Source organism: Fistularia commersonii, chromosome 1 (genome assembly GCF_037954325.1).
Source record: "Fistularia commersonii isolate RoL2024-O1a breed Wild chromosome 1, RoL_Fcom_v1.0, whole genome shotgun sequence".
Taxonomy (NCBI): Eukaryota; Metazoa; Chordata; class Actinopteri; order Syngnathiformes; family Fistulariidae; genus Fistularia; species Fistularia commersonii.
In genome coordinates, this window is record NC_141284.1 from 26,514,559 (window position 1) to 26,533,936 (window position 19,378).

General features: G+C 41.0%; 1 protein-coding gene across 11 annotated transcripts in view; it reads left to right on the top strand.

Moving 5' to 3' along the window:
* The window catches only part of dnmt3ab (DNA (cytosine-5-)-methyltransferase 3 alpha b), a 51,761-nt gene that overhangs the window by 22,495 nt on the left and 9,888 nt on the right, over positions 1–19,378 (top strand). For 4 of the 11 annotated variants that reach the window (XM_086157180.1, XM_086157221.1, XM_086157197.1 and 1 more), the window contains 11 exons: positions 1,178–1,224; positions 2,952–3,098; positions 12,127–12,513; positions 13,078–13,236; positions 13,413–13,520; positions 13,905–14,061; positions 14,666–14,812; positions 15,852–15,896; positions 16,249–16,328; positions 16,483–16,595; positions 19,184–19,367. In XM_086157180.1, coding sequence (XP_086013306.1) covers positions 1,178–1,224; positions 2,952–3,098; positions 12,127–12,513; positions 13,078–13,236; positions 13,413–13,520; positions 13,905–14,061; positions 14,666–14,812; positions 15,852–15,896; positions 16,249–16,328; positions 16,483–16,595; positions 19,184–19,367 — 1,574 coding nt within the window. The remainder of the gene's footprint in view (positions 1–1,177; positions 1,225–2,951; positions 3,099–12,126; positions 12,514–13,077; positions 13,237–13,412; positions 13,521–13,904; positions 14,062–14,665; positions 14,813–15,851; positions 15,897–16,248; positions 16,329–16,482; positions 16,596–19,183; positions 19,368–19,378) is intronic. The other 7 variants (XM_086157206.1, XM_086157230.1, XM_086157214.1 and 4 more) reach the window with 3 other exon arrangements.

Sequence of the window (19,378 nt, forward strand, 5' to 3'; positions counted from 1 at the left end):
TCACCACGCTGAACAAAGTGATGCGAGCAAGAGAGGAGACGCCTGCAGGTGTGTTCACTAGGATGGGCAAACTTTGACCTGTTTCATTTAACATAGCTGGTAATACTGTAAGACCATAAGGAATCAGCCATTTTAATAGGCAGGTCAGTCTGTAAAATCTATTCATGCATATACGGTTTCAATACGTGAATCTTTAGTTCTAGATGAAGGTGTGATCTGAATCAGCAAATGGGCAAACATGCCAGGAAACTTTTCAGACGAGTGTACTTTACATCGTATGTCTTCTCACATCTCCAGCCTATTGTTCTATCATGTCCAGTCAGGACATAAAAGAAGGGTTTATTTTCAAGGTTGAGACCTGTTTCAAAATGTAGCTGGCTCTTTCTTTTACTGTAGCTGTTCTTCTCCTCGCCCAAGTTTCATGAAATTCAGCCTGGTACAATTGTTGTTGTCTTGCAAATAGGATCTACATGGCGGATGTAATCATATAGATCAAATTCCATGTACTGAAAATTGCTCTTTAATGACATCAGCTGTAAGTAAATTAACTCCTCTCGCCAATTTAATAGGTGCATTTGGAAATTTGAATCATGGCCCAGCACGTCATACAGGCTTTGCCATAATTATCTGTTTCAAATTTAGGCCAATGACTGCTTCTGAGTATCTTCTGCGCTACATAACTCAACTGCAACGAAACTCAAAATTCATGTCTCGAACCTGTTGAGGCTTTGGAGATTGGCAGGGAGATTATATATGGCCCCACAGTCGCAGAAGTAAGGCATTATGTTGTTGCCTTTACGGCTCAGTGTCAGCAGTGTGGGACGGGCTATGCTAATAGCAACCAGCTGTCTCTCTCATGGAGGGGGGGATATAAGGTCAGAAGTGTGATATTCGCCAAAGTAAACCTGGCTGCTCTCCACACTCATCATAACCTGGGCAGCCACTCTGAACCTTCTGGGTTGCATCAAACGCTCACATAGCATCTCAGTGCACAAGCTCCCATGATCCCAGATGAGTTTGAACTCCAAGCACTGCTAATGTGATGATGTGAAGGGTGAAAATTATGAGGTAATAAATAAATGGTAGGTCACTTAAGTTTAATACAGATACAAGGATGTGGCCATTTCCACAGAGTGAATGATTGAGGCCATCCATTGTTTTGCTCTCTTCTCTCTAGATGTGGAGCACAAGGAGGAGGACGGGAGTGATGCAGTGAAGACTGAGGTAAGATTTGTGTGCGTGTTGGATTTTTCTTTCTGGCTGTCATAAATCTTGTGGTGTAGTATTACACTTGCCAGGGCTGTTGTTTCACTTCTTGGGGTGACAAATCCCGCCACAACTTGAAAACGCACCTACTTTCCAGCGTGACATAACATGGTGCAGATTCAACAGATGCAAAATCACTTGACTGTTTTTATATCAAATCTTACTACATCTAAATTGTTCAACTGTTCTAGAAAGTTCCCTTTTTTATTCAGACAATTACTCTTAATTGAATGATGCTTTGCGTGCGTGATTTAGTTTTTTTTTTTGTTTATTTTTTGCATAATTGCAGCTGTGCAGGAATAATTTTACACTCTGGGAAATTCACCTCTTCACTTTCTTGCCGCGTAAGAACAATTGATCAAACCATATCTGTCCACTCAGTATTTACCCAGTCAACTAAGCATACCGTGAGGACTGAAAACAGCACAAATCAGAGCATATACAACTTCTCTTTAAAGTGTTGTTTAAGTAGCATGGGAACTTATGACGCTGGTTTTATTTGATATCTTTCACCTCAGTCTCTTTCAATTTCATATGAAGTGAAAAGATTTATGAGCACAGGTTGAATGGAGGCAGAATTGTGGAAGAGGTGACAAAGAGTAGCAAAAGTTACCAAAGCTCTAAAAAGGGGGCAGTACTTACTATATCCACCCACAACTTTGTGTCCATTAGTGCCACTCAGAGGTAGGCACTGGAAATACCTGTGACTACTGCTGAGTCAATTAACCCGAGAATGAATGATAAGTACATTTCCGCTGCAGTCCAAAGCTAAATGTTAGTGAGCGATGGTGGTTCTTCTGACGAATGGAAATGGGGTATGTTGATACATAGCAAACGTACCTCTTGTAGAGTTTGCTCTGTACGGCACGCCTCAAAATGGTTTGCACAAACAAAACAAGGCAATGCAGGAGCAACAGAATAGCGAGTAGCACTCAACCGACTCATACATATGAGTATACATATACATATACATATACATACACTCATACATCAACAATTTCCTTCGGGATAAATAAATAAAGTTGTTCTTATTCTTACGCAGAGCATTGAGAAAAACTATTGGGTTAAAAACATTTTAAAAAGGGCAAGTTGAGCGGAAAACCACCTTCTCACCTAATTACCCGGCCAAAAAGAAAGCTTTTACAAAACATAAAATGATTGAATATTTTTTATGTATTATTCAGATTTCAAAGTACTGTATTTTATAACATTTTAGTGTCACGCACCCACACCATTGCTTGACTCGACACCTTTCGAAGTCACATTGCTTCAAGGTCCATAAAAATGGGTGTCTTTTGCCTTTGGACTTGTGAAAGAAATGGTACCTAATGGTGTATAGAACTGAAATGTCAAATACACTTGGGAGCTTCTCGTATCAGTTGGGGCTAGTGACCATGAGACTGCTGCTGGTAGGGATTACTGTGGCATCACCTTTGGTTGGCTGACCAGTCACGAGCTTACAGGGCCAGATGACACACCAAGATGAGAGTCATCACCTCCTCAGCAATTGGGCAACCCCATTGTCTTAACTGCAGATGACTTACTTGTTACCTTGAGGCTGTCTCACAGGCTCTTGATACCTTGGATTTACAGATTTGCAACAAATCTGGATACTTCCTTGGGAGAAAAAAAAAGGAAGAATCAAAAAACAAGTAGCTAACTTTTTCTTTCAACACCTTAAACAGGGAGGTCGAGGGAGGCTGCGAGGGGGAGTTGGTTGGGAGATCAGCCTTCGTCAGAGGCCCATGCCCAGAATAACCTTCCAGGCTGGTGACCCTTATTACATTAGCAAGCGGACCAGAGAGGAGTGGCTGGCCAAGTGGAAGATGGAGGTGAGTACACCAGCTCTGTCCCAGCCACCATCTCAGGGGGATGATAGACTGCAGGGTGAATGACAGGCATGGACTACAGCTGCTAGGGTTTAAGATATAGCTTGCGGTGTGTTCTCGGCCAAGTGTATTTGATGGGTCATTTGATATCTCATAAAGGTACCATTTATTTCAGTGGATTTCCAGGGCTATTTGCTCAGTCGGGCACTTGCATTTCAGTGGATTTCCAGGGCTATTTGCTCAGTCAGGCTCTTGCATTTCCTGACTTTTTGTTCTTCTATTGTATTTGCAGAGGAGAAATCACATGCAGCTGTGCTGATCACATCTGTTAAATGCCTTCACAGGATTCATGCTTGTTGAATGCTGTAATTTTAGATTTGCATTATTCTGGCTACGTTTGATGTCTTGATGAACTCGTTTTACGGGGTTGGTGCATCCAAATCCCTCGAAACTATACTTTCCTATTTATCCATAATAATACTGAGCTGTGCTCTTCTTTTTTGATTGAAAAGATGTCTTAGTAATGGTATTTGAAAATTAAATTTCTCCGTGCGGAACAGACCTGCTAGCCCTCTAGAGCTGACAATGTCAAGAAGCCCCTCTTAAGAAAGCTTGTTCAAGTTCGGGATCGTTTTTATGCCTCGTAAATAGGCACAGAATCAAAATAGAGAGCGAGGTCAATCAACAACTTATCCATTGCTGCCCCAGCAACGGAAGTTTGAATTCTCAAATCCCAGCAGAGCCCAAAAGTACCTTGAAATGCAATGAGACTGGTTTGCGTAATTGTGCTTATACGCTCTGCCTTGAAACCTTGCATCGTGTGGTATTTATCCCGATAAAATAACACCGGACACTGATCCAAAATGTCTATTTCGATTCAGGTCAAATTGTGCAGAACTCAAACTCAAATCAGTGCGTTGGATCTGGGGCTTGACATTTGAGGCTCATTGGGAAATCTGGTGGAGGTAGTCCGGGGTCTGGTGTCTCTGTAAAAGAGGCAGCTTAAATAATGCAAAGTAGTGCTCATTAAAACATTGTCATCTTTATGTTTCCGCTTCATGCTTCCGTTGCAGAAACTGGAAAACTATAATATCATGAATTGTGGCTGTATTGTGACCGTAGTGTTTTCTAATGTTTCAGTAGAGCATCTTAGTGGGGGTTTGATTGTCACAGTGGTACTGCAGAATCTTTACTTACAAAGGCGTGTTGTCCCATTTCCTCCAGCTTAGCTGTTTAAGCACTGAAATCGCTTGAAGAAACTGTTTTTTTTTTTTTTTTGATTATAATGAAAATGTTGCCTTGGTAGTACTACCTTATACCTGGCTGCATGGGCAAATGACCTTAATACCGCAATACAGAATGTACTTTGTACAATGTACAGTTGCTTATGCAAGTTATATTTGTCTATTATAATTATTTAACACGATACTCTTTTTGTTAAATGAGCGCGTCTAGATAGAGGGCCTAATGCTAATAGAGTTCAAATTGCATGACACGTGGGTTAGACTGGAGGTAAAAGTAATCACCTACTGTCTCACTGACCATCTTACTCCTTCGAAGTGATAACATAACTATTTCAGAGATTGTAAAGGGCCATAAAGTTGGACTTGAAAGCACAGTAAATATCCCCACGCTCTTATAAGACAATCTGTGTGCGGCAATAACACACCGGTGTTGTGAAGCAGAGTGATGTTTGAACAAGAAGGTGAAGACAATATCCTTGATGGTTTGGAGGAGCAACACATCTTTCTGTTAACCAGTTCCTTTGCAGCATTTTGTTGTGTCTGTTGCCTGAACAAGAAATGTGACAACAAATTAACAACTGCAACGTAAGCGTCGAGCTTCTTGATGCAGTTTGCAATTTCAGAGCAGTGTCATTGCAAAATTAATTTGGCTTCATGCGAATCTTTCACGAGACATTAAGAGACCATTTCATCCGAAAAAAGTGATCAATCAAACACGCTTGGCTCACGTGCAGTAGCGAGTGGTGACATTACTTTGCTGACACTGTTTTGAAGATCAAGAGCACAGACACGTTTGAGACTTTTGTGCCGGCATAGATAACAAATAAATGAGAAACATGGAAATGGGGGATGTTTACATGACACATGAGCAAAGAAATATTGTGTGATAAAATCAAAGCAGCGATTAAATCTTGGCTGTTGATGTATTCACACAATTATTACACATCTGTTCAACAATTGGTACCAAGTGTCACCATATCTTTTTGTTCTGTAATCCCAATTTCTCTGTTGATGAACTAACAACGGATTATTTTATTTGACCTCAACGCACCATTAATTTGAGGCTCATCGTTAAACACTGCCTTGTCAGGTTGGATGTGACATTTCACAATAATGAGCTGTAGAACGACTTCATATGTTGCATAATGAGGAGTCCCCCTTGAATCAACATTTTTCTTGCCTCCCCTCGGAAAAGGCTCAGGGAGGTGCCATAAAAATGTCTTGAGTAAGGAAAAATTGCCAAATTAGCAAGACATGCGGGGTCCCGTTTGTGAAATGAAGATGAAATACGAGGGGAAGTAGGCGGTGCAGATTCTCCAAACAGAGGTGCATTTTCCCCAAACAAGTGTCTTTTTCAAGGCTGAGATTTCAGTGCAATTGCAAGATGTAAACTGTGCCCGTTATTTCCCTTTTCCAATCGAGCATGTGGCAAGCTTTGATATAATTTGCACAAAGACTGATTTGTTTTGGCATCAAAAGCCTTTCGCTGAACAGCAACATGACTTCTTCTGGGTCGTATTCCTGGTCGTGGGTGTTGCTGCGGGAGGACATGGTGGCTGAAAGGGTTACTGCTGTCTTGCACTTTCTCCTGAGGAATGGACTCTCTTTTTTTTTTTTTTTTTTCATGTGCCTTGTGTTACAGTGGACCTCTCAGTCTGTAACCCTCCCCCATTCTTCTCCTGACCCCTCCCCCAGCTATGGAAATGACTCTGTGCTATGGATATGAGGGTAAAGATGAGGTTTGCAGCAAATTTCAGGCCTTGCTTGCAAGACAGCCTCCTGGCTCGCTGCCAACGTTTTGCAAGTCTTCTCTAGCCAACCAGAACTCCTGTCGGCAACCACCTGACCCTGAATTCCCAGACAAAGAAATGTTCATGCTTTCTTTTTTTAAGCGATCTCTTCTACCCCGAGAGTGGGGGTGAAAAAACTCGAGCCCCACACTGGATTATGAGGCTTGCGCACTGGCATGTATGGGTATGTGCACTGCATTGTTTGTTTGATAACACAGGGGGATAGTGTGCATGTCTGATTAGCCTGCTTACAGCGACGGGAATATGCTGACTTCAGGTATTTCCACAAGAGTTGTTGTGGACCATCTGCTGCGAACAGCTTAAAGGGATACCGTCTCTTTAAAAAAGGAAGAGTGAGCAGCCATTCGCCGTGTTTGGGGAAAAAAGTTGCTTGTGTAAAAAAAAAAAAAAAAAAAAAAAAAAAAAAAAGTTTTTTTTTTCCCGTGGGGTGGATATGTGCTGAAACGATTTCCTGTTTCATAGCAGTGCCTAGAAATGTCAGATAGACATTTTTTTTTTTTTAGGTCAGATGAGATTGCCTGAAATTTGGCTTTAGTTTCTGTAGTCCCCCTAGCATTACTTGACATAAAACTGCACTATTTTACATTAGATTTACTGTAGAAAGACTGAATTGATGACTTCAAAACTATTTACAAGTATTTTTGAGTAAACCAGGAAGACATGTTTTAACAACCCCACCCCAAATTCATTCCAAATTTCTGTTTATGGGTTATTCTTATGTCTGTACTGTCTCTTCCAATGAGTATAAGGGGCCTCTCAAGAATGAGACAACCTTTGTGGGGATTTGTGCCGTAATAAGTCCCGTAAATGCAGTAGCAACTTTATCTCGAGTTCGCCACACCTGTTTTAACTTAAGGAGGTTTTTATCATTTAAAAAGCTTAGATCTTTGCACTGAAGACATACTGTATCTCAATGTATAATCCATCAAACAATCACACAAAACAGTCCCTGCTGTGTCCCTCCTGCCTGTTGCGCATGAGCGACCACTGCATTCAAAGGTCAAACTCTTTTGTGTTGCTTCAAAGGCTTACTGTCACGTCGTGTGAGGAAGTAATGCTCAGTGAAAGTTTGTTTCATCTAACTTTTATTTTTGGGTCGGTGATCGCGCAGTGCTTCTTATGATTCGAGACAGCCTGCCCGCAGTGTGGAGTCTCTTTGTCACGTTCGCATCACGAAAAGAAACTTTGATTTCGATGGCGCGCACAATGATGTGTCGTCTCGTCATCGGTAAATTTGGCTCTCAAGACACAGCGAGGCTGTGAAATTTTTGAAAAATGACCTTATAATAGACAGCTGGGAGGCTACCGTGTTATAAATAGCTAACGCCACGCAATGAATGTAATGTTTTTTGTGAACAATTATAGCCCAGAATGGATATGGTGGTATCATCAGCACACCCCAGAGACCCGTGGCTCTTCTGTTTTTTTTTCTGTCTCACAGTGTACTCGGTCACCCCTTGAGCCCTCGGGGTATCATGCTGTACAGACCTCTAAGTCAGATTATCCCTCATTGTGCGCCCAACATGTCTCTACACTCTGCTAGAGGCCTAAAGAGCTTCTGTTTTCACTCTACTTCTATCCATAACAAAACCCACGATTACTTAGTACAGTAACTTAGGTTGGATTTCCTTTGTATCCACATTAAAGACTGGTGGAAAAAAAAGGTGTAGATGTTTTCACTGTGAGGTTGTTTAAACACCACAGATCTGTTGTATTTATACACTTTCTTGACAGTTTATATTTACACCTATTTAAGAATTCAAATACTACAGCCCTGAAATGTGTTCTCTAATCATATAGAGTATCACGTTACAGTACGCAAAAGTTTTTTTTTTTATAAATAATTGACTCATGTTGTGTTTTGAAGCTGCTTTTTTCAATGCCATTTAACCCAGTGTTTGTAATATTGTGTCAGTCGTATTTCATGACGTTAAAAGACGGCTGAATGCATGATGATATCAAAATATACATGGCTTGTCATGAAAAATTGATCACTTTGTGTTTTATCAATCCTGTAATTTGCACGACATTCACATTTGAGCCGCTTTACCAGTATTTCATACGTTTTGATCTAATAGTAAAGCTTATGAAGTGGGCTTTAATGAAAGTTTTTCCATCTAAATATACCTAACCATTGTGGATGTGAAAGTATATCTATACTATCTCTTTCATCACTATTTTGTTGTCGACCATATAATTAGTAAACTTTTGGATGACTTTATGTAACTGAAGAAGTGAAGCCTTCAAGGAAGAAACTTTTAATCCTGGGCTATATTAGGGTTGGGCTGTGCATTCAGTTTTTCCAACCGGCCACTGTCTGCCCAACAACCAGGGATTAATGATATGTTGTAACTGGTGAGCAGCAGCGGTGGTTCTTAGAATCACATGTGGCAAATGTACTGTCTCTTGCCATTAGCGTCAGTGTAGCTAAGCTAACCGCACGACACAGTTTTACCTGTTGATTAGCTGTGACGCAGCTAACGATGGTAAACAATTAACATTAATACGTGGGGGGGTTCCTTTCTTTTCTTTTCCATTTCAGAGATGAATGTGCACTCGAAGGATAAGGTGTGTTTTACTAGGCAGCAGCGATTCGTTTACGAATCACATCTTTACCTGAACAGCTCAGCTCCGTGATTAGCTTTGAGGTTAATTACTCATGAGGTTATATTCTTGAGCTGCAAAGCAACTAGACTGAATGAAATTAAACATCTGTCAAGCAGCACATCTTGACCAAGGATGATGGAACGGCTGTGCATTTTTATGGATAAAAAATAATTAGTCCTGTTTGCTTTGATCACAGTTGTCCACGTTTAGGCTGTAATGGGAGGTTTCTGATGAACGTGAGGATCAGCCATCGGTCTTGATGGAGCTCTCTGTTCTCTGCGTGCCCTTCTAGATGGTATTTGTCTTCAGCACGGCGTGACAGCAGATATAAGTGATGGTATTTTGGAGCTGTCAGTGACGGGCAGGCGTGCGTAAATGATAAAGACCGCATTGTGTCTCTGCTACCTCCTTTACTATTTCTCTCTTTAGACTCAGAGGGCTTGCTTTGCTGGTGGAGCTGCACACACACTGTGAGGCCCCCAAAAGGGGGGCATTTACAACTGGGAAAAAGTCCAGAGACAAATATCTGGTTCTTATAGCCACTGTACTTTCTCTCCTCCCCCCACTGGCATTCAGAGTGTTACTTTCTTATTGGCTCTGAGTAGAATTAACTTCGGAGATTGCGCGACACAAAACACACCGAAGTGAACGCAGCGACGGTAGCCCAGGTGTTGTGTTCACATGTAGAAATCTCCCAAGTATTTCTGCAACTTTCAGATCTCAAGACTTTAAACAGACTTTTCTGGCTTAAGTCATAAATCCTCTTGCTGCTACTCTCAGCCTATTTCTTATCATCTACCCCCGGGGATTCTCGCCTGACATCGTCACATGGGTATGGATTGTTGTTTCCCATTTTGCAGTTTAATTGACATTTTGTTAGTTTTTGCCATCTGGAGCCACACATCCACACCGGCTGTTGAACAGTAACTCCAGTGTGCTTGCGCTGGAGCCAAGAGGCCTAACACATATGGCCGAGGGGGCTTTGAACCATCTACCCAGCGCTACAGTACAGATATTTATAAACCGCAGCAGAGCCCCTTGATTGAAGAGCACATGGTTCGACTCTTTGGCGCAAAAACCCCTCCCCGCGCCTTGTAGGCACCACCCCCCCTTAAAGGGGCTATTGTTTACGAGATGGTGGATTGTGCTACACTCTTGGTCTCTCTAAGTCTCTGTCTTTTGTGCCTTTTCTTTACCCCTCCTCCTCCCACACGTCCTGTCGTGCTCCGGACATTTGCAGTATGCGTGAGACCTGAGAACCTGTGAAAGACTCGCAGAAAGTAAGCACAGCTGTGTGGAGCTCTCACGTGGAGCCTATAGTATGACTTACACGTGTTTACATATGGGGCTGCGGATACGTACTCTGTGTGTGCGTGTGTGTTTAAAAGAAAAGAAAGTTAGCATGTGAGTCCTACTGTGGATTTGAGAGCGAAAGAGACATCAGAATGAGTGCAGCTGTTGGGGATTTACTGTGTGAGGCTCAATGTCGCGGCTGTGTCTCTTCCTCTCTGATCGACCTAGCGGTTCAGTGTCAGGTACCACAAACCCAGTGAACTTCTCACTGCCGTTATGGACACTATAGAGTCACTGTATGCACTGCGGTTGATGAATGGGTTGCACAGTCCCAGATAAAGCCGTGTTTACAAAGGTTCCCAGACCTATACAGGAGGTGAGGTGCTACACTTGTGCTTTATTGCTGAATGGTTCTGTCAGTTGAGCTTTAGAAGTGTTCCTAATAAAATCTTGTTCAGAATTCCACCTTTCCTGCATTATGGCATACAGATTATACCATATGACTTTTGTTAAGTCGCGGCCGAGCCGGACCATTATGCATGCATGTCATCACAAAGCAGCACTAATCAAACTTTTTATGACTATACGTGATGTGAAAGGTGTTACAAGAGGACAAACCTATAGAGGGTAATAACTCAATTGGTAGGTTTGGGTTTTACAGCCGTATCATGGCTGTTATGGTTCACTGTCATTGCTCTCCTCAGCTTCATTTCCAGCCGCAGCAGACAGACCGTTCACAGCCAGCATGGCTTAGCACCAAACGTAAGGTGTTGACTGGTGATTATAGCGTAACATTTAACACCTAAAAAGCCAAGAAGACAGGTAGTCTCTCCAAGAGTCAGATGTGGTACATGATGGGGAAAAATGAATGTCACAATATTTGTGAACTCTTTTATTTTGCAAAGTGCAATGTGTCTGATGATGTGTGGAATACTAGATTGCTGATTCACCACAAGCTGCATCCAGAAGCCCTAAATTAATTGGACATAGCATCACTGATCTCATCTATAAGTATATAATTTCAGCAGACATCACCAAAGCAACATTTCTTGCTAATTTTCTAAAACTACCTAACCTATTCCAATGATTTCTTTGCGTCTTTTTACTTGTCAGGTAAATTTCTGGTAACTTTTTTTAAACAATTCCTTTTTTTTTGTTTATTTTTTGTTTATTTGCTTTTGTTTCTATAATTTCTCTTTCTATTTTTTCTTGCTGTTCTCAGAATTGATTGAAAACACTTTTGATTTTGTGATGTCCTTGTGAGGTAGAAGGAAGAAATTTTGATATTGTCTGCAGACTTCAAGTGATTGTAATTGTGTGTATCTGTAAATCTACTCGTAGCATTTTGCAGTTTCTGAATACTTTCAAGTGCCCACAATTTCAGGCCCCCTTTCAATGGTACCGATATAAGCAGTAAATAAAAGCTAGAAAAACTTGAATAACGAAAGTCATGAGATTTTTTTGTTTTGTTTTGTTGACACTAAAAAACTTTATCATTCAATATCAGGAAGTTTTTTATTTGAAGTGTTTCCATCACTGTGAGCAATAGAATTGCAGAATAGTGTCTCAGCAGGACATGTAAAATATGTTGTATTTGCCAGTATTGTCAACTTATTGCTCTCTTCCTGAAGATGATCTACTATTGTATCATTTGGTGATGGCAGTACCTCTGAGAGTTTGGGGGGCACAAAATTCCAGATTACATAGCCTATAAAAGCAATTATACCAAATGTTTATGCTTGGCCTCACCATGCTTCACTGAGTGCCCCAGATTTTTAATTGGTCCTTTTTTATTTCACAATTTTGTTTTAAGAGCACTTGGCAAATAAAGTAAGCAATGGAGCAATTGTTCAATTTCAGTTTGAGCCTTTAAAGATAGCTTTTGGGGTTTATTTTGTCTAATCCTCAAATACAAGCTTTCATATACTTAATGTCCTCGTCTACGTACTCCAATGTTTTTTATTTCAGTGTAGGCCCTTTATTGTTAAAATTATAACAATGGAAATTGCTGTATCTTGATTTAAGACACTGTGTCATTTCAGAACTCATCTCTTCTCTCACTGTACTGTGTTTCAGGCAGAGAAAAAGGCAAAACTGATGTCAGCGATGAACGCAATAAAGGATCACAAGGAGAAGGAAACCGAGACCCAGAGAAAAGAGGTCTCACTAATCAAGCACCCACCGCCTTCAAAACAGCAGCAGCCTCAGCTGCAGCCGCACACTCAGTCTCAGATAAAGCTTCCGTATCAACAACAATCACAACCGTCGCTGCAACAGCAACATCAACAACAACAACAACAACAACAGCAGCAGCAACAGCAACAGCAGCAGCAGCAACAACAACAACCTACTGACCCCGCCTCCCCCACTGTGGCGACGACCCCTGAGCCCGTTGCTATGGAGGGAGGAGACAAGACATCCCCCAAGTCTGCAGACACTGAACCTGAGTATGAGGTAAATCAGGTCTGTACTTGATCCTCCGCTCACACAAATACAGAGCTGGACAGACATTTAAGGGTCATACATAACAGCACCTTGTCATGGGAACGGGAAAAACAGACAGTCCAATAAACAAAGCAGGGCAGCGAAATGACAGAAGAATGGCAATTTGTTTCTATGGTGATGCTGTAATGAATCCAGTAGAAGACTTTGAAAAAATATTTTGTGTCCAAAGGTAGACTTACAAAGGTAGACAGTCTTGCTTTTTTCAGCCCTCTAGACACAAATGACAGCCAGTTGTCATGAAAGGCAAATACTAATTGTAGCCCTCCCATCACAGTTCATATTAAAATGATTTAATGGCCCTTAATTTTAAATTTTCAATAGAAGGGAAATCTTTATTTTATAGCGAAATGCTTTACCTGCCGATCATATTCTTTGTTGGTCTCACCTTATTTTTAACATCCTGCTTCCATCCGCTAATCCAAGACACAGCTCTCTGCCTGTCATCTGACTGTAATTCATGTGAAAACAGCGTTATGAGCAGAAGTAACGTCGAGTTGATGATTTGTCATTGTGTTGCTGCAGGACGATCGCGGTTTTGGCATCGGAGAGCTAGTTTGGGGGAAACTGCGAGGCTTCTCATGGTGGCCAGGACGTATCGTATCCTGGTGGATGACAGGACGAAGCAGAGCGGCAGAGGGAACCAGATGGGTCATGTGGTTTGGAGATGGAAAATTCTCAGTGGTGAGCGCTCTGGTGCAATGTCATTAATACTTGTTTGTCTTCGTTGTTTTTTTTAAAATTGGGATTAAAGCAGATCACCTGCTTTTAAACGCCATATACTTGTTAATCACTTCAATTTGTTTTATTTGCTAAAAATCATTTAACACCAATGGACAATTCTCCATGTTTTCTTGCAGGTTTGTGTAGAGAAACTATTGCCTTTAAGTTCTTTCAACAATGCCTTTCACCAACCAACTTACAATAAGCAGCCCATGTACAAAAAAGCTATCTATGAGGTGCTGCAGGTGAGTCAAACAACATTTACGTGTGGAAAAAAATAACAGGCCGTAAAATTGAGCCCTTGGTCTTTAACAATCCCAAGTGTAACCTTTGGATTAACATTTTACATTTAAAGATGTCATGGTCCCAAACTGTCTACAGACTTTAAGCCTAAATATCAGTCTTCCTCATCACGCTATCCCGAAAAATGTATGATATTGATGCAAAGGGTTTAATGTTACTGGTAAAAGCAAGGGCTTTGTTGAATTCAAATAACTGATTTTGCCGTTTGATCGAGAGAATGCCAATCCTGTTAAAATACTGGTCGTTGAAATGACAAGTCGTAAATCATCTTTACCACAAGTATCTCAAGATGAGGTTCAGTCAAAATATTTAAAATCCTTCTGTAGGTGGCGAGTAGGAGGGCAGGCAAAGCATTTGTGGCTTGTCCTGACAGTGATGAAACAGAAACCTCCAAATCAGTGGAAATGCTGAACAAGCAAATGATTGACTGGGCTATGACAGGATTTCAGCCCACAGGACCCAAGGGCTTGGAACCGCCAGAGGGTAAGAAGAAACCAAAATGAAGCTATTAATATATAGGAACAGTTCAACACCAGCACTGATTTTTTTTTTTTTCCATTCACCTTTCCCAGTGTGTTATAGGAATATGAACTATATTTATCACTAATATGTGTTGCCATGAACTAATTCTCTTGCCTAAAATGTTGTTTTCGTTTGTATTGTTCACCCTGTCAGTGCTTGACACTGTCAGCTCTTATCCTATTCCGGGTGTTTTCTTTCAATGCCAGTTCCAACATCCCTTTTCCCCTGGACCGAGCCATTTCAAACAGATTTGTTGTTAGGTTGGATGAGTAGACTGTGAAATCGGTTCGTAGAGTTACAAAGCACTTGTTTGAGGCGATGTAATGGTTTGAGTGCAAAACCAGCTGGTAGCATACCAAATGGGACTGCCATAAAATGGTTTTTAAGATGTAACTGCCTCTGAAAATAAGGGATATTGAACCAATGCTTAGTTTAGTTATAGCTCTTAGCCTTAGGAGAGCAAAATACACTTCTTTGGCAACAAATAGTATAACTAAAAAAACTACCTGAACAAATGAATATGTTTACTCCAAATATTAATGGCATGCTATTTTTTGGGCCGCAGAGGAGCGTAACCCATACAAAGAGGTTTATCCTGAGATGTGGGTGGAGCCAGAAGCAGCAGCCTACACTCCTCCTCCAGCTAAAAAACCTCGCAAAAGCACAGCAGAGAAACCCAAGGTCAAGGACATAATTGATGAAAGGACACGAGGTAAGCAGTCTGGTTTATTATTGTTTAGCACTCCTTATGTATTCTTTAGGGTGACTAAACTGATAGGAACTTCGAAGTAAACGGATGGCGAAGAAGTGCTAGGAAAAGATGCTCATTAGAAAGCCACATTTTAGATGGGACAGAGTGACGTGACCTGGGATTGGTACGAGATGACAACAGGATGGTCCAGTCACTCGTACATGTGCAAAATAACTTTTAGTTGTAAAATGTATATTCACGTGAATTCATGCAGAAAAAGCATTGCTTCTTCATGGTAAGTAGAAGATCAGGTGGAGTTTGTTTCTTATGTTGTGGTTAGATGCAGTTTTTCCATTCCAGAGGGGCACTTGTTGTTGGGGGTGACATACATACGGAAAAGTAAAAGTTTGTTTTGTAAAGTGAAGTGGAAAGTTGCTTAATTTGTTTAACTGACGTGCACTAAAACTATGAGTCATGGGTAACAGAGTCCTGAGATGCACCCCGGGGCTCAAGTGTTGGGCCTTTGTTGTTCCGACTTTACCCTAATAATCTTTTGATTGGTAACAAATTTTTCATTTGTTTGCGATAAACATATTTTACATTTGCACCAAACCGAGCAGACAGACCCCTGTTTTAAAAAGACCCTCATTTTTACTATTTTACTTTGTACTGCATTTTTACATCCTCTGTAAATAACAAAGCAACGTGCCCTCTAGTTTTGATGGGAATAAAAAAAATCAGTCACTATCATAGTAAAGCAATGAATCAATTCAGTTCATAAATGATGTCATAAGATCTTACATAAATACATTCATACACACACTTATTCTAGATTGATAACAGTTGACAAGGATTAGTTAATTCCATTTTTAATATTTGTTGTAATATAGTTTCTGAGATGACCCACAACAGCCATATACATCCTAACTGTTGCAATCTGTCATCTGACTTTTTTGTTTATCTGACTCTTAAAACATTTTGAAGTCACCAGATACATTAACTGCACTGGTTTAATCAGTTTCTGTCTTTCATGACGTCTGCACTTGGCATGTCTTTTCAGAGCGCCTCGTTTACGAAGTGAGACAAAAGTGCCGCAGTATAGAGGGTAAGTGATGTGGCCTTTGTGTGTTCTAGCTTGCAGCAGGGCCACGGGGCCCCTCAGAGGAACATCTAGACGCTTTGTTGACAAGCTAAGCAGCAGAAATATATGTGACTGTGACAGAATGAGCAGAAAAAGAGCAGAGCATAAGGAATAGTATTTCCATCTATTTGGTTGCCTTTCAAGCTGTCTCATATGTTCTCCCCCCAATGTAACGGCTTAGCTCATTCGATTGAGACGTACACCACAGCTGTTCAAATAACATCATCGAAGTGTGAAGTTCAGAGTGTCACGGCACAGCGATCGCACCTCTCTGACCTCCAACAGTTAAATACTGACATACTTCGCTTCTCTCCAGACATCTGTATCTCCTGTGGAAGCCTGAATGTTAGCCTTGAACACCCGCTGTTTGCTGGAGGAATGTGCCAGAGCTGCAAGGTAAGCCTTGACAGAGGTCACCGAAACGACGAGACTCACGTCTGACCACCGAGTCATAAAACATCGCAGCTCCTCTCAAAGCCAGTAATCCTCAGAATACATTAGGAGGAATCTTTGATGTTCACGAGCTGTCTGACCACTTGGATTTTCTCAGAACTGTTTCCTAGAATGTGCATACCAGTATGACGACGACGGCTACCAGTCATACTGCACAATTTGCTGTGGAGGTCGGGAGGTGCTCATGTGCGGAAACAACAACTGTTGCAGGTGAGGTTTTTACTGGGCTGTCGTCCAGTAAGGCGTCCCCCATCCTGTCATTGCTATTCCTTTTTAAATACGAGTTTAATCACAGCGGAGCTAAAATTAATACCAAATGAGGACAAAAAGGACAAGTCAGGTCGCTAAATGTCCATGGCATGGGTGATCCCAGTGAATGACCTGTGTACTCTCAAACTCATAAAGTTTAAAAAAGATGTGTAAACACATTTAATCAAGGTTATTTTCACAAGACTAAGGTCTCAGTTATTTTGAGACTCTTTTAGACTCTGGCTTCCTCTTGTTGCACATCGGGCTGTAAAGACCTTCCTTGCTTAACAAAGTCTCTCTTTGCACCAATCTAGTTTGAGGTGAACAACAAAACTTGTAGTGAGGGAGGGCCATGTTGATCCATAACATATAAAACAAAAAAAACACATCATTGATTAATGAAATCCTGCACAGAAATATTTCCTCCCTCAATTCCCTAGATTTATTTGTTGTTTGCAAAATTTTGACAAAAAAAAATCATATTCCTTCCACTACCAGGCTTGATGATGGAAGGATTATGACTTTCTCTCAACAGTCCGTGCCGCTCCAAAATCTCAGCTCGCATCTAATGTCCAATGTACAACTTAACAACGGAACAGACTCCATGAGGTGCGTCAGAAATGTAATGGCAGTAAAAACAGCTGCCGTCATGGAGGATCCAGTGAACACAGCTGGTCATAAGGACTACATTAAAAAGGGTTTTATGTGGGCACCAGACCACTTTGGACTACAAAGCAAACGTGTGATAAAAAGAGAGATTTAATTCAGAGCCAGGGTTCCCAAAGGCCGTCCCCAGCACCTTTGGGGCCAAGGTACTGTGTGTGTGTGCAGTTTAAAAAAAAAAAAAAAAGCTTTAAATTTTGTTTTTCAGAAATGAGCTTTACATCAACTGAAAATACTTAGGGTTAAAATAGTTAATTTGAATGCTATGAATTGTATCTGTTCATGTTGACCAAATTGATGTCAAAGGGCTTTTTGTAGAAATATTACAAATTGTGCTTGAGCAAGGTTTTCCCCACGTCCACATTTATGAAATCAACATTCTGTTTATGAAATAGCCAAACTGGGAATTATGTCATTTTGGTGTTGTGTGGTGATCAGAGGTCAGATTGAAGCTTTGGTTGTGTGGCTCCAAAATGATATTAGACCATTTCAATCAGAGTGTGTGTGTGTGTGTGTGTGTGTGTGTGTGTGTGTGTGTGTGTGTGTGTGTCAGGGCCTTTGAATAATGACTTGTTTATTTCAATACAGCTTTTTGAATAACAGCATTGTCATTTTTTTTGATCATTTTTCTTGCACAGTATCTTGATTTGATCCCTCGTGAACTCCAGAGTAACTATTTTTAACTCAAAATCATCTGAAATATGCATCATAAAAATAGAAAACAAAGCACTTTCACATAAAAAAGTAATCCGATCATCTGCAATTTGACACTCGGTGTAAATGTTTGGTTTCACCAATTGGTCTCGTTCCTGGTTTTAAGCTGATTGTGACTTGTTGGTCTGAGTTTTAGACACTAGTTATACCAGTAGCACTATCTAGGTTAAGGTCTTAATCTTACAACAAAAACATTAAGCCTATTCTGAAACTGGGAAGGCAGCGTTGTGTAGCGGTGGTTTGTACTTCTGCCCTAAAGCATGAACGTCTGTGGCCTGATTCCAACAGGTGGCTTTTCTGTGTGGAGTTTGCATGTTCTCTCGGGTTAATTGTAGATCCTGAATTGTCTGAATAGATGAAAATGTATCATTCTATTGTTAGTACCACGTGAGTCAGTTTATCCCACTGCTGGCTGCACAGCTCCATATCCAAATATTCTTGAAACCACACATTTACATTTTCATTGTATCTCCATCAAAAATGCATCAAAAATGAAAGCAACAAAATCACTCCTTGTAAAAATATACTATGACTCTGGAATGGATATGAACATGTATTGCTCTGACGGGGGTTTAGGTAGGACAAGTCCTCGTGCTCAAATAATGCAACAAATCTGGTGTCCATTTTAAAGACTTGGTTTGTTTAAGGATGACAGCAGCAAGGCTCAGGATTGGTAAATCTGTTGCAACCAACAAATTGGATGTGGACAGTAATCATAAGATTAAAGAAGCACAAAGACTTTTGAAGTAGAATCCAAAAATTTGTATCATGTTAAAACCTGTCCTCCTCTGTGTGGTGCTGAAAATGATTTTAAATAAATGTAGAATATCGCAGTGCTCTCGCTTGATGAAATGCGCCAGTGCCTGTTATTACACCAGGAACTGGCTGAGTTATTCGCTGTGTAGCATTTCGGAGCGGGATAGTTACAAATTGCCGCTTTATATGGTCTAGCTTTACAAAATCATACTTGGCCCCAGTGGCCCGCTAAATGTCGAGGGTTGCTTTAAAGCAAATAGTGAAATTGCTCAGAGTTACAAAAGTATTGGCTCAATGGCCGTGTAGCAGCTATAAAGCTTCTTTAACTTAGTAACTAGCCGCTAATCCCACACCAGGTAATAATTAGAAAATGTTATCAGTCAGTGTAGTAAATCCCCTCTGCTATCTGTATGCAGGTGCTTTTGCGTGGAGTGTGTTGACCTCCTGGTCGGTCAAGGGGCAGCCCACGCCGCCATCAAAGAAGACCCCTGGAACTGCTACATGTGCGGGCAGAAGGGCGTATTTGGTCTGCTGGAGCGTCGCTCCGATTGGCCCAGCCGTCTTCAGCACTTCTTCGCAAATAATCATGACCAGGATTTTGTGAGTGGAGC